General features: G+C 42.9%; 1 protein-coding gene across 3 annotated transcripts in view; it reads right to left on the reverse strand.

Moving 5' to 3' along the window:
• The window catches only part of PPP3CA (protein phosphatase 3 catalytic subunit alpha), a 336,975-nt gene extending 325,027 nt beyond the window's left edge, over positions 1-11,948 (reverse strand). For 2 of the 3 annotated variants that reach the window (XM_037830340.1, XM_037830339.1), the window contains exon 1: positions 11,843-11,948. In XM_037830340.1, the coding sequence (XP_037686268.1) occupies positions 11,843-11,933 (91 nt within the window). In that variant the 5' untranslated portion in view covers positions 11,934-11,948. Of the gene's footprint in view, positions 1-10,868; positions 11,116-11,842 lie in introns of those variants that run through there. The other variant, XM_037830341.1, reaches the window with a different exon arrangement.
• Between the last annotated feature and the right edge of the window lie 3,287 nt (positions 11,949-15,235).

Genomic DNA, 15,235 nt, shown 5'->3' on the forward strand with positions numbered 1-15,235 from the left:
TCCATTAGGTTTCAGTGAAACTTAAACTTGTTATCAAATTACAATGGAACACTCCGTGCTAGCCAAATTAAATGGCCTTCAGAGCTGTTTATCAACAATTTTCAAACATTGATCACAAGTGCAAGCAAGCAGAATAGACAGGTTTGGTTCTAGACAAGTGGGGTGCTGAGTTGCCTTCATGGTGTTATTTCAACATTAAACATGGGACTTGGTGTGTGCCTCAGTTACCCCACCATTACCATCACTGAAAGACCATGGTGCCATTCTGTTTTTATTACTCACCTACAGTAGAATTAAAAGGTAAAAGTAATGCCTCTGGAAAGTCACCGTTAAACTGCACCAGCTATCTAGTTCCCACTTGAGAACAGATTAGGTATTTGACACCTTGAAGCTGCAGAGAGCTGGGGAGACATACAGGTGAAGGGAATTTCAATGGGAAGGGGATGAGGTGTAAGACTATCAAGACAGTGACAATCTCAGTCCAGACAAAGGACATCAAAGGATGCTAACTGGAGTCTACCTGTGAAGGACTTGAGTCCCAGGGAACTTAAGGGTCAGCATTAGGACAAAGAAGGGCAAGGCAAGGGTACTGAAGAAACCAGCCAAGCCCAAGGGGATGGGGTTCCATGGAAGGAGGTAAGGCATGATGAACTTTTGCTCACTCCTCCATCTCAAGGGACCTGGATTTAAGGGAAAGCCACTAGGATGGCGAAGAGCCTAAAACCCATGCTGGGTGGAGAATAACTACAAGACTTATGAACATGAAAGCTGTTTTTAACATCAAGTGGTCTGTCTTGTAGAAGGCAGGTAAGTCTTATTCTATGGAACTCTACAGTGACAGTGCTAGGAACAATGAATGTGTTTCAAAGCATCAGATTGAGGTCAAACATAAAGAAGTATTCCAGGTAAGCAGAGATGTCCAGGATGAAATGGGACGTCTTATGAAGTAGGGAGGTCCCTCTCACTACAGGTACAGTAGCAGACTAATCACCTGTCAGGGAGGCTGGATGGGGGAAGGGGACATGTAAATAGGGTCCTCATTCGGTGGAGGCCTGAGCTGGAAAATTTCTGGTGCACCTTCCAATTCTAAGAGTTGATTCCCATGTTATGCCCAGATTCAGACATGAGCAATTGCTAAAAGATAAAAGGTTTCCATATACCCAGCAATCCCTCACCCAAAAGGACTGGGTCCAGGCCAAATGGGGAATTCAATTTCCAAGTGTTCTACCAACTTCAAAACTTCATAATTTTAGGTTTAGACTATTTTTCCACATATATGCAGGTTCATATTTACAACCTAAATAAATGGGAATCCTTTTATGCCCTCCAGTCAGATGAGCCCCACAAACCATTCTGGAGTTAACAATCACCTAAATTGCTTCCAATTACTGTTTTCTCTTATTTCAGTTGACAGTGGTAGTGGACAACATCCGCAAAAAAAAAAAAAAAAAAAAAAAAAAAAAAGACTTTCTGACACTTGAAATCTGCAGGTAAATCATCATTCAGCCTTTTGTTTTCAAACTGAATCATCTCTCAGTTTCTGTGCAATTAAAATTTAAAGTCCTTTAATCATCTTGGGGACTCTTTTTCTAATGTATTACGAATTTTCCTCTTCTGTTTCTGGAAGGGCAAGTCAAATGAGACAGAGTACTCAGGTAACAGAGAGATTCCTCCCAAATGCTAAATGCAAATTGGCAAAAGGCGACAATGATGAGACTGCAATGCAGGAAACTATAGCTTCCCCAGCCTTCAATAACTTGAAGAATATTTCTATACAAGGGAGAAAGTTTCAATTCTGGCCCATCAGAGAGACTAGAAATACTGCTTCAGTACTAAAATAAACTGGAACTTGGAAAACCCTGCTTTATTGGGAGCTACACGACCATGTCTGAGCTAGTGGAGGTTCACTGATCATCGATAAGAACTGAGTTGAGAGCAGGCTCCTCACCACACTGCATCTCAGTTGGTGTGGATAGTAGGGCTGAGCTTTCTCACCACATAAACATGCTATCAAGAAAGGTGATTCAGAACAGCTTGCACTCATGCTCTGGGCCTGAAGATTTTCTAATTGGTATATACACAGTCAGTCATCTCATATCTCAGTAAGCAGTGTGTTTTACCTCTCTGCTCTGATTCCTAAGCTTATTAGATTTTACTTATCTGCACCTGAGCATTTCTCTATGTAAGCAATATGATTATGAATCCTAATCTGGACCTCCCAGATGCTTGTCACAACAGCTCTCCCCCAATTTAGTATCATTGCCAATCTTCCTGAGAAAGAAACCATCACCCACATCTGAGAAAATCAATTGATACACTTTTCAACTGACACTGATCCACTGGCAACCAAAAACTCCCTAGATAAGCCACTCCTGCCAGTATGTATGCTGGCTATGGGGCAAAAAATAAAATAAAATAAAACACATAATCCTAGTTCATGAAACAGAGCATTTAAAAAACTCATATGAAAACACTCTTCATCAGGAATGGCACTTCCCGATCAAAAAACTCATCAGATATTTATAAGTCACCAATGACTGGAGGTCTCCAAAATTTCAAAATAGAAAAAAAACTATAATTGAGATATGTAAATTCATCTTGCCCTTTACCTATTATTTCTTCACTTACCAAGCATGTTTTAAGTGCATATTATATGGCAAGCCACATGCTAAGGCTAAAGATATGAAGATAGATGGAACCAGGGCTCTCCACTTTATGGGGAGGAGAGGCAGACAAGTAAATAACTCTTCACAGCGATGTGTTAAGTGCTCTAATGGAGGTGTCCTTTGTGAGAATGAGAAGCTGAGTCCCTTTACTTCCAACTGAAGGTGTCAGGAGATGCCAATCTCAAAGAAGGTGACACCTGAACTGAAGTTTGAATGATGAATTGGTCAAGTGAACTGTTCTCTCTGAGTAATCAGGCCCACACAGAGAACGTATGCTGTACTGCAATTTATTCACATTAAATTAATATAACAGACCAACATTTCAAATATGGCAGGTTTATCACTTAAAAAAAAAAATTTTTAATTCCTTCATAAAAAATCAAATAAAAAAATTAATACAATCTTGAAGTCCTGACTCAGGTTCTATCATTTTAAGAGAATGTATTGTACTTTTAATTTAATTTGATAAAAAATTTAAAAATAAACGTCAACAGATGGCTTAAAGCCCATTTAGGAAAATATAAGGAGTCAGCAGAGTTGGTGCCACTACTTTTTTATTTTTTTCCTTTTTATTTATTTATTTTTTAAACTTCTCATAGCCCATGTATCTTTTCACCAGATAGCATCCAATGAAATTCGGGAGGCCAGAGGAGGGTAGGTGGTTTTGTTGGAGAAGGCTGCATTTCTGGATTACAGAAGCATTATAGCAAATGATAAACTGAGATGTAAATGAAGAGGTTTTGTTTTTGTTTTTGTTTACCTCATGGTATTTGCCAGGACAATTTATCTTCTAGTCCAAGTCTGGGCAATAATTTAAGTACATACATCATCTAATAAATCAAACATATCTTTTCTCATTTGTCAAAAATTGATCAGCCAAAGGGGAAACAATAAAAACTGAAAGAAAGTTTTCAAGTTCAAGCTAATGAACTACACTGAAAAGGATTTAGCCTTTTAAACTCAGCTGGCATAAAGCAGGTCCAAATATAAAAAACCAAACTACCCTCAAAATAATTGGATTGCTTTATTTATGGTTCCCTCTCATACTCCATTCCCTGATACAGCTAGCAAAGGAAGCATTCCAACCAACCAGATAGTCACAATACAGAACCATTTACAAAAATCAGAAGTTAACACAACACAAACATAAAATTTGTCTCCAATTATTGCTTAAGGACACATGTGAGCATTCTGCAATGCCCAAATCATTCAACAAGAATTCATTCAGTGCATAACAAGCAAAGCATTAAATAAGGCACCACTGGTTCAATGGCCATATTTTCCAAAATAAAATTTTGAATATACATATTAACAAATAATTTTATGCAACTTCCAAATATGTACGTTAATCTGGGAGACATAGTTTGGGCACCGACATACCAGCAGATCCAAAACATTCTAAAGTTACATACAGACAAGGAACTATTTTAAAATCAAAACTAATAACCCCCTACCCGGCTCCCGTTTCCTCCCAAAATGAGACTGCACAGGCTCTGTAGAAAGAGATTCTCTTCAATGCTTAGAATCTTAGAACTGACGGGAATTTTTTAAATGTTTAGCTCTGTATGAATAAAACTCTCTCTCTGATCATCAACCATCATTCTTCAGGTCTAATAACTGTAGAAAGTACCTGAAATTGACAAAAATTATAAGGTGATATGTCATAACCTGGAGGCAGCTTTTAAAATAATCTCTGATATCTACTCTGTTTTACTTACTGCAGACACTTGAAAATTTCCAGATGCAAGAGGTAGAAATTCATAGAAAGTCAGATAGACAAACTTTTAAAATCAACTCATAATATATTTTCCTGTGAGGCAAGCACGGATTAGGGGAATAAAATGAATAAAAACACAGAGTTCTATTTCTCTCTGTGATGGTTTCAAAAAGACTCTGCTTAATTCCAAAAATGGAGCATTATAATAATTTATTACTGCATCCTCCGTCAGGGTTTTTATTTTTTTAATATCTACGGCTTCAGTTACCCAAGTGCACATTTGTGAAAATGGATTTGAGATTCCAGCAGTGAGTCTAGGCATTCAAAGTGATAGTCTATCCCTAACCATGGAGGAATATGAAAAGTTTATTTGACTTCTAATATGAAATACAAATTGATAGATTATTAGAGAAGGATGTTATGGTAAAATAAAATGGGTTCAAAACTGCTAATATCTTCAACACCACTAAATTCTTAGTTTATAAACTGAAATCCTGTTTTGGTGCCTATACCATTCCCACCTGACGACTGTATTTTAAAAAGAGAGTAGAAAACTTAAAAAGTTGGCTGATACTTTCATCTGAACTTTCAACAAAAATTAACAAAATCTCCAAATCAGAGTACAAGTGAGAGCCATGATCAGTAAAGACAGATGCTTATGACACCACCCTTCAAAATAAAAGTAAATGAAACTCCTTAGCAGGAGACTATGCTATTTTTATTTCTGTGTATGTTTACCTGAATAGAAAGCAATGCTTAAAGGTATTTCTTTAGTGGACCTCATGCCAAGTTTAAACCAGCTTATATTTATAACCAGAATTTACTGTTTCTACTAAACATGGAGATATAAAAGTTCTTTTCCTACTTAAACTATTTTACAATAGCTACTGATTTAGTAAATCAAAATGCATAACTATAATGACCTTAAATCTACCGCAAGTGACAGTTTTCAAATAGATCTGCCTTAGCTAAAGGAAAGAATGTGCTTACACTTACCTGCATGTTAGTCCCACCTGTGATCATTCTATCTATTCTGTCTCCATTTCTTCAACTATAAAAGTAAGTGCCACCATAAGCTACTGTTGTAGACACAAGGCATTCATGGATTTCAATATCAATGGCTCTGACTATTCTTGAGTGACCCTGAAAATACATAACATGTTATTTGTAATTCTGTGTCGGCAGTAATTGAATTACACTTGGTTAATGGACCAAGTGTAGCCACTCAGCTTCCCATCTCCCATTTGATGATCCTCTGATCAGCACAACTGAGTGGTGAGTACAATTATGCCACCTTTTCCCTACGTATGGGGAAACTGGCGTGTGGCCTAACAGTATAATAGTGGAAATACAGAAAGTTGGAATTCAACAAGATCTCACTGTATACATCCCTCTGGGACATTAAGAGCCTGCTATGCCAGAAGTTGTTGAAAAAACTGACAAAATTATTTTTCAGTAATTATTAAAGTTCTGTATCATGAATCATCATCATTCTTCATAGTTCTAGAAGTACCCCATATGATATTTTCACGAAACTTTCAAAATGGTAATTTAACTGGATTTGCTAAAGGAAAGTATCTCTAGAAAAATTTTCTTTTCCAATGAGGTCACTCTAAATTGATTCTTACTTTATTAAGTAAGTTGAAGTTTCATAATTAGCTTCAACTTTATACATGGCTGACACAGAAAAAATAATGAAAAGCATAAAAGGCAATTATAAGTTATAAATATACAATATATGAAAGTTTTCCTAACTCCAAAACGACAAATAAAAGCAGGTCATAAATACATAGATTTAAAAAGGCACATTTTTTAACTAACATAAACAAATAGTATAGTAAACCTCATTAACTAGATTCTGAGGTGTTAAAGTTTCACATTTTAACTGGATGTCTTAAAATAGATTGTCCATTTAAATAGGGTTCTTTACCCTTACTCCAAAAAAATTATAATTTAAAAAAATGTTGATTCTTAAAATTAATGGTATTTTAGAATCACTGCAATTTCCCTGAATCCCAGTCTCAACTATTGTTTTAAGCCCGGATTATAGAATGTCTGAAACAAATGCACCTGTGTTATATTTACTTTATAACAGAAGTCCTAAAAGGAAATATTAATGAGTACATCAACCTAATTTGTAATTAACAGCATGAATTTGCATACTGTTCACTAAGTTGTGAAAAGGATTCATACTTTTGCATATATTAACCAGGCCCCAAACTTCTTGTTTAGAGTACAAATTAGATTAGCAAATCCCTTTCTTCAGAGCCAGTTGCTGATGTGAACTTCAGCCACCAAACACTGATATTTAATCATAGTGAATTTAAATTATTGACACTGAATTAATGAGGTTTTACTATACTCAAATGGAAAAATAGATCCACGGAACAACTCAATTGATAGTAAAAGTAAATAAGATATCAGTAAAACAAATTCACTCCTCTGAGCTCCTCTTTGCTCACCATAAAGAAACTGGCATTATTTACTACTCCATTTCAAGATCCAAACATGAGTTATTCCTAACGTAGCATATTCTAATTTTCTTTTCAAGTAGAGCTAGCAGTCTCATACAGCTGGAAACAAATACTGATGGCATGAATCCTCATTTACTTAATGTTTTACTTAATTGCCATCTTCTTGCTTATAAGATCTTAGATTTTTCCTATGTGTATTTGTCTTCACAAATAGAATGTAAGCTGGCAATACACATGGAAAGACAGCTCCTTTTTTGCATCCTCCATAGCCAAAACTAACCTTACACAAAGTATAACAGCCACCTATCTGGTGTTTTTGAGTTTCCCTAAAATTCCTTCCAGGAACTACCCCTCGACAGACTACCATGGTGTCTGAACTGTCTACCATTATAATCAGTTTGGATGAAGGTAAAAGGCCCCATTACAAAATACTTGACAAGATGGGAACAGAGGGAAGGGCAAGAAATATAACAAAGCAACACATTCATTATTACATACAGTTTAATTTTCTCCAATTATTTAACTATCATGTAGCAAAGTTCTAAAGCCAAGAGGAAATCTGAGGAACAGAAGTGTTCCATGCAGGAACAGGAAAAGGAGAAATGAAGAGAATCCAAAGTTCAGAACAAGGCCTGTGGAAAACCACTGCAAAGAAAAACCAGACAGTGAGGTGTCCTATTGGGGAGGAGGAGGTGGTGAGAGTACTCTTTCCATATTGCCCTCAATCTTTTGCCTTATAGCTATGCAATTTTTCTTTATAAAAACAAATAATGTAAAACAGAAAATGGATACAATTATTCTGATTTCAAATAAATAGGCTAACCAAGATGTTTTGCCTGAATTTTTATACTTTTTATTTTTTATCCAAGAATAGTAAAATGAAATAGCACCAGTTTTGGTAATTGAAGTAATCACTTTTTTCTGAGGTACTCTAAATGAATGCTTCACATCTCAACTGCCATCATTCCCTTTCATTTTTAAGGTTTAGAAAATTGACCAGGGCCTCTGAATACACTCTTTAGCAGATGCTATAACCCTTAAGAATGGTAGGGTTAGTTGAGGCTTAAACGCAACCTACTTTTCTAAAGTTGCACTACGGAATTGCAAATCAAGAAATCAGTTACATCACTGTATTACTACAAACAAAACCACAAGCGCCACTTTATTTCTAAGTAGCAATTTGCTATGCAACAAAAACTAGATCACAATGATGAAGATAATAACTGTAAAGCACCAGAGCATGCCATGTGGCAATAATGAACCTTCTACTTCTCCATTTATTCCTGAGTAGTTAAATACTACTATACATATTGGGTAAAAGGAGAGAAAGCTTAAGGAGCACAAAAATTTCCTCAGGGTTACTCCCTTTCCTGGTTTAACCAATAAGTCTCAGACCATTACGATGAAGCGCTAACTTAATTTACAGTAAAGTCATGGTTTGGTTAACTCTGTATTATCTAATTTTTCCAAATGAAAAATCATTTGGTAATTTATTTACCCTTAAGGGTGCATGTACTTTCCCCACATTAAGCATGCATATACATATTCAAGGAGAAATGTTGTTTCATAGAAAATTAATACTCAAAATAGATTATGATCTCTAATAAATTAATGATAAAAATCACATGTAAAACAAAATATTGAATCTAACCTTCCATGATGCCTTTTAAATCAACAATATAAAGTCTGCAAAAAAATGTAAGAGCAACAGTAGCAGTGTGCCTATCTTAAAATGAGAAATTATCAATAAAATAATTTTCTATAAGCACAATTTCACATAAGTATCGTATTCAAGTTTACAAAAGGATCCCTATCAAAACAAATACAAATTAATTTTCAAATTTTGAGACTACTGTATTCAGATTCTACAAAAATGTGTAAACTAAATTTTTGGAATCGTGGGTGGGTTTGTGCACTTAATGAAACGCTAACGAATAATATATCATTGGAAAACAAAAGACAAAGTAGCAGGCATGTGAATAACTTCTTCCATATTAACTGGTAAAGACACCAAGCAAAACTGTATGGAGAATTATTTTCACATTGTTCACTTGCTGACAATTTTATTTTTACATTAAGAACTCACATTTTAGTGATTTAAACAGGGAATGTATTTACACAGAGTGTTTTTTAATTGCCGACATGTTTAATTGGTATTTGAATTGTAAACTTTACATTAAATTGTTCTGAAAATATGTGATCTTAACATACTGAATGGAGCTACACTTAACTTCACACATTAAGAAGATATTTTTTATACTCTGATACTTCACACTTATTTTGAAAATGTCAACAGAAATCTTGATACAAAACATAGCGCTTGAATGAATTTGAATTGACTGTTTACACATGAGGATCCACGCCTGCTAGAAAGAATAAAAGAGTTGTGCATCTGTAGTCCTTTTTCTAATCATCTGTAGCAGTATTTCCTCCTTTTGATGTGTCTATGAATATTGCACCGAGGCAGAAATGATTCTAACATAACCAAAACAAGATTCCCTCCGTCTCTCTCAAAAAAGAGGACACACTTTCCCTCATCGCCACCCCCCCGCCCCCCCACACGATTATTTAAAAACTGGGCAAACATGTAAGGACCAAGAAACATTTCTGAACCCCCCAATGGACATATGTATCATGATCTTTATGTTATTGGATTACTTAACCTAAGTGTTCATAGTGCAAATAACTTTATTGCCTTGCACTTTACTTGCATGCCCTGAAGACATTTCGACACCATCATTCCTGGTTTACAATTGCACACACACACACACACACACACACACACACACACACACACTACATCAAGCCAGAGCTCCTGCTTCCAATTTGAGGGGCCGACTCCCTGCACAGCCCAGGCCCATCCCAGCTTTACTCAGTGTCCTGACCCCGGGAATGAGGGATACTACTTAATTCTGGTCGATCTGCTCTATTCGCTCATCCTTTCAGGATTCCTAGGATGGTTCCTCCCCCACCTCACCCAGAACCACAGCGAGGACGGTGTATTCCCAGGTATAATAAACAGAAAGTGATCACTGCCAATCCCCTTCCTCACCCTAAGCATCCTGGCTGTTCTTCGCCAGAAACACCAGAGTCATCCTGCCAGTAACGTATAATCCCGGGGAGGGGGAGAAGAGCCAGTAATACGACTCAAATAGCCCGTTTTACACTGGGGGTGCCAGGGCCACGGAGAAAGCGAAGGGGGTGAGGGGACCGCTAGGGAGGTGTGCAGGAGCCAGGAACCCTTCAAGAGCAATGACAGGTCGATGGGAGGCGGCGAGCGAGCGTGAACTGCTTTTAGTTCTTTCTCGGGGTCCGCGGGGGGGATCCCGGGGCGGCGGGGGCTCTCCGGTAGTTCCCCGCCTCTTGCGCCCCCTCAGCCACGCTACCCCCGAGCCGCCACCCCCGCCCCGCGCTGGAGGAAGCACCGGGCTCGCCCCACGCGCTCCGGCTCTCTCACGAGTCCTGTGCAGGCCCTTCCAGGGGGGAGGGGAAGAAGGGTACGGAGGGAATTGCTGCAATGGAGCGCCAATAAAACCCTTCCCGAGCAAGACAGTCGGTGGAAAGCCACGGCCACATAAAAATGCCATATTAATTTTTTTAAAGCCATAAATCATCCCTCCCTCTGCAAAAAAAAAAAAAAAAACCATAAACCCGATCCTATGCAAACCTGCGAGCAGCCACCCACTTCCTATTTCTGTCACAGCAGCTACACCCTGCCAGCAACCACCCCCCCGGGCGCCCCCTCCCGCCACTGCCACCCCCGCCGCCGCCTCCCCACGGCTCAGCCATTTGCCAACTGACGCCCCCGTAAACAAAAATGCCCCAAGTGGGACTGGGTGGGAGGAGTGGGGGAAGGGGACCGCAGGGAGGAACGGGTCGAGGGTTGCACGGTATCCTAGAAGGTCGGTGGCTGGAGCAGGCAGAGGAGAACCCGGGGCGGGGGAGGGGAGACGAGCCGCCCCGGCGCCTGCGGCACTCGGTGCACCCGGGCGACCGCGGCGCGCCGCTTACCTTTCACCACCCTGTCGGTCGTCGACAACTTGGGATCAATTGCCTTGGGCTCGGACATCTCCAGCCGCCGGGGGACAGCGACGCGCTGCTCGTCCGTCCAACTGCACACCCCGACCGGACCGGCGGGCCAGACACTCAACGCCGCCGCCGCCGCCGCCGCCGCGCTTGCAAACCGCTTGGCTGGAGGTCTGGGCTCTGAGCTGGCTTTAAAGTTACTGCCTTCTCCGCGCGTCCCTCCTCCTCCTCCTCCGCTGCCGCCGCCGCCTTCACTCCTCCTCCTCCGCCGCCGCCTCCAGCCCCGCCGACTCCGCTCTGGGCTGCGCGTGTGTGCTGGTTATTTATTTATTTTCTAAGCACGCCTCTCGGTTTTTCTTTTATTCTTGGGGAAAGGGGGATGGGGAGGATAAGCGCACACAGGAGCACCCCCACCCAGGCACTGAGACCCGGCACCTCGGAATGGAGCCCCACGAGCGCACAAACCGCCGGGATTAGGACCGATCACATGGGGAGGGCTGAGGGAGAGAGAAGAGAGGCAGGACAACCGAATGTCACTGCCACCAGTCGCGTCTCGGCGTCCCCGGCGGCGGAGAGGCGGCTGCCGCCGCTGCTGCAGCTTCCCCACACCAAGCGCCGCCGCTCGTGCCGCGGCCGCCGGAGACGTCCGACGCCGTGCTCGCCCGCGCTCGCCTCTGCCCTCCCGCGCCGCTCCTTCACTCACACAGGCACGGCCGCGGAGCTCGGCAGACAGTCCCGGGCGCAGCCTATCCACCTCCGCCGCCGCCGCCGCCGCCGCCGCCGCCACCGCCACCGTGCCCGCCTCCGCCTCCACCCCTTCCTCCTCCCGGCCCCCGCCTCTTGCGCCCCGACAGCCTCCTCCCCCTCCCCAAGCCCGCCCGGGTCTCCCGCCCCGACGTCGGGTCCCCCGGCACGCATTGGCTGGTGTGCGCGTCGTTCACTGTCAGGTGGCGGCCTACCCGTCGGTCCCGCCTTCCGCTCCTCCTGCCGTCCCCGCCCCCTGCTCTGTTTTTTCGCGGCTGCGAGTCCAGAGGGCCTGGAACCTCCCATCGCCCGCCTAGTCTCCGCTCAGGTGTCACTGTTGCTGGCAGACCCGGACTAGGAAAGGAGAATGGGCAGAGGGTCGCGGCTGCGAAGAGCGGAGCTCTAACATGCCACTCCACCCCCATTTGGCCTCCGCCCCGCAATCCCACACACACCCCTGGGCCGCTTTAGCAGCTGTGCCCTTTGGGCAGGGTTAAGCCGCAGTGTGAGTAGCCAAGTGCAGAGGGTGTCTCCGAGTGTGTGCGTGGCCCGCAAGAGGGCAAGAAGGGAGGAGGCGGGGAGAAGAGGGTAGGGGGTGGGGGCGAGAGGCGACCGAGAGAGGGCGGAGGAAGGAAGAGCGCCGGGAGCTCCCGGGCCGCGGCGCAGCTGCTGTCGCTGCCGCAGCTGTCCAGGGAGGATCGCCAAAACGGCGAGGAATAAACAACTTACCTTGGGGAGACGGACTCCGCCCTGTGAGGGGTGTGCGGTTATTTTTGCCATTGGGGCCTTTGGGTTGGCTTTATTGGGGTTATTGTTGTTTCCACCATGCGTCCCCACCTTCCGAGGAGGGGCTTGCTCCCGCGCGTCGCGGACCGGGGACGTGGCAGAGTGCGCGGGAAGCTGTGGGACGCGGGAGCCGGCTGTCTAGGAGGATGGAGACGAGAATGCGAGAGACCCCGAGCAAATCTGTATCACCGGGGCAGTCCTGCCGGTGTCCAGGAAGAATTGAGGGGACGGGAAAAACACTGGAGAGGGTCACCTCTTCCCTGTTCACACATGCTCACGCGGCCGCTAGTCGAGACAGGTAACACCACATCTCCCTTCCTGGCTCCTGCCAATCATCCGACACCCACTCGGTGCTCCTCTGCCTGCAGGGCCTTGTAGCACAAGGCGGATCCCCCCTCTGATCCCTTCCCTTGGAATGAGTGTAAAAGAGGGGATGTGAGGTGTGCGAAGGCGAAGAGTGAGTGACCCAAATATTCCTCTCTGAACCTCCTTTCCACCACAGACTCTGAGGAGCGGGATTCCTTGTGCCAAAAGGTCGCCTCCGCACAGCGCCTCTCTCAGACCAACCTCTGCACTGAAGGACAGGGCAAGGAAGTTGGACTTCTTGGGGAATAATGAAGGGAGCTAAATAAATTTCTCACACACCACCCTTCCAGTTTTATTTACAAATTCCTTCAGCATCAGGTTGTTCCTATTTCCTGATTTGGACCAAGGGTATGGTAGGCCTAATAAAAGGCTTAGAAAGCTGAGAGATGGCATTAGGACAGTGTTTTGGAGACAGAGATTAGAGTAGAGCTCAAACTTTAAAATAAAGTTTTAAGGAATTGGCTGACTTGAGTGGTGTGGCCTGCAAGGGACTGGAGCACACACTAGAAGTCCAATGAGTTTTCAGGAGGCCTGCCAGCAAAAGGAGACTTCAGGCAGGGTGTGTCCCACCAGGACAGGAAGGCTGCCACTGGCTGCAAAATTCAGCTGCCCAATTCAGAGCCCCGGGATAGTGTGGTAAGTAGGCAGACAGCTCATTCAATAAATATGTATTGTGCTCCTTTTATGTGCCAGACACTGTGGTAGGTAGTTTGGAAGGGAGTTGAGGAGTAATTCAAAAATATTCCGTGCCCTCAGTAAAGCCCAGAGTGCAGTAAAACTCTGAGAGAAGAGAAAATATGCAATCTGAGAGGCCGTATATGTATCTCCTCAATATGGGATTTTAAAAAGAGCCTGAGCACGCTCAGAGCTAGTTGCTGGGGCAGATTTGGGGAGTTGGTCTCTGGCCAGGTGGCACATAGTGAGGGAAGGGATGCCAAGACCTGGGAGAGAAGAGGGCTGGCTTGAGGAAAGGGCAGGAAACCGTCCAGAGATGCTCACTTCCAAGGCCAAGAAGTTCTCTCTCACGTGTTACAAGCAGAGATGCAGTTCCCCCTGTTATGTGCACCAACTTTTCACTAGATGGAGGAAAAATGCCTTTGAACAAAAATCGGAAGGTTTAAACTGTGAGCACCGTTGAAAAGTTTTCTGATACAGATAAGAAGTAAAGACACACCTTTCAGGCACACCCTTCAGTCCCCTACAACTAAATAGGACACCTCCCACTTGAAGTATGTGTGGGAAAAAAAACAGTATGACTCATAATAACTTTAGAACACATCTTAGTATCATCAGATACTTTTAATTTGTGTGCATGGCTCCATAACTGTTGCAGCATAGAAGCACATCTTCTTCAACTAAATCAGATCCTGCTCTAAGGAAAACTAGACAGAAGCATATTAAGTAGTGACCAGTTATGATCATTGTTCTAGTTTGCTAACGCTGCCAGAATGCAAAACACCAGAGATGGATTGGCTTTTATAAAAGGGGGTTTATTTGGTTACACAGTTACAGTCTTAAGGCCATAAAGTGTCCAAGGTAACACATCAGCAGTTGGATACCTTCACTGGAGGATGGCCAATGGCATCCAGAAAACCTCTGTTATTTGGGAAGGCACGTGGCTGGCGTCTGCTCCAAAGTTCTGGTTTCAAAATGGCTTTCTCCCAGGACATTCCTCTCTAGGCTGCAGTTCCTCAAAAATGTCACTCTTAGTTGCACCTGGGATATTTGTCCTCTCTTGGCTTCTCTGGAGCAAGAATCTGCTTTCAATGGCCGTCTTCAAAATGTCTCTCATCTGCAGCTCCTGTGCTTTCTTCAAAGTGTCCCTCTTGGCTGTAGCTCCTCTTCAAAATGTCACTCATGGCTCCACTGAGTTCCTTCTGTTTGTCAGCTCATTTATATGGCTCCACTGATCAAGGCCCACCCTGAATGGGTGGGGCCATGCCTCCATGGAAATATCTCATCAGAGTTATCACCTACAGTTAGGTGGGGCACATTTCCATGCAAACAACCTAATCCTAACATTCCAACTTAATCCCCACTAATATGTCTGGCCCACAAGATTTCATTAAAGAATATGGCTTTTTCTGGGGGATATAATACATTCAAACCAGCACAATCATATACTTGGCCTACTGAAACAAACAACCAAATCATCATTTTAATCAGATGTTCTTTCAGATGTTCTCTCTGCTACTACCACATTTTATCCTGTTAGACTGTCCAAGCAATCCTTGTATATATTACCACTTGCATGAGGTTATCTTACAACTGGAATTTACATTTTCAAGGAGTTTCTTCAATTTCTGGATGTTGACTTTGACATTGTCCTCTGCTTATGAAGAAAGCAAAGAAAAAAAATACAAAACTTGGCAAAAGACAAATTGCTATCTATAGTAATTTGTTTTCCTCTTTCCCAGTGTAGAGTTCTCTCAATGAAGCATCTGCCTGGGGAGGGA

Source organism: Choloepus didactylus, chromosome 3, assembly GCF_015220235.1.
Source record: "Choloepus didactylus isolate mChoDid1 chromosome 3, mChoDid1.pri, whole genome shotgun sequence".
NCBI lineage: Eukaryota > Metazoa > Chordata > Mammalia > Pilosa > Megalonychidae > Choloepus > Choloepus didactylus.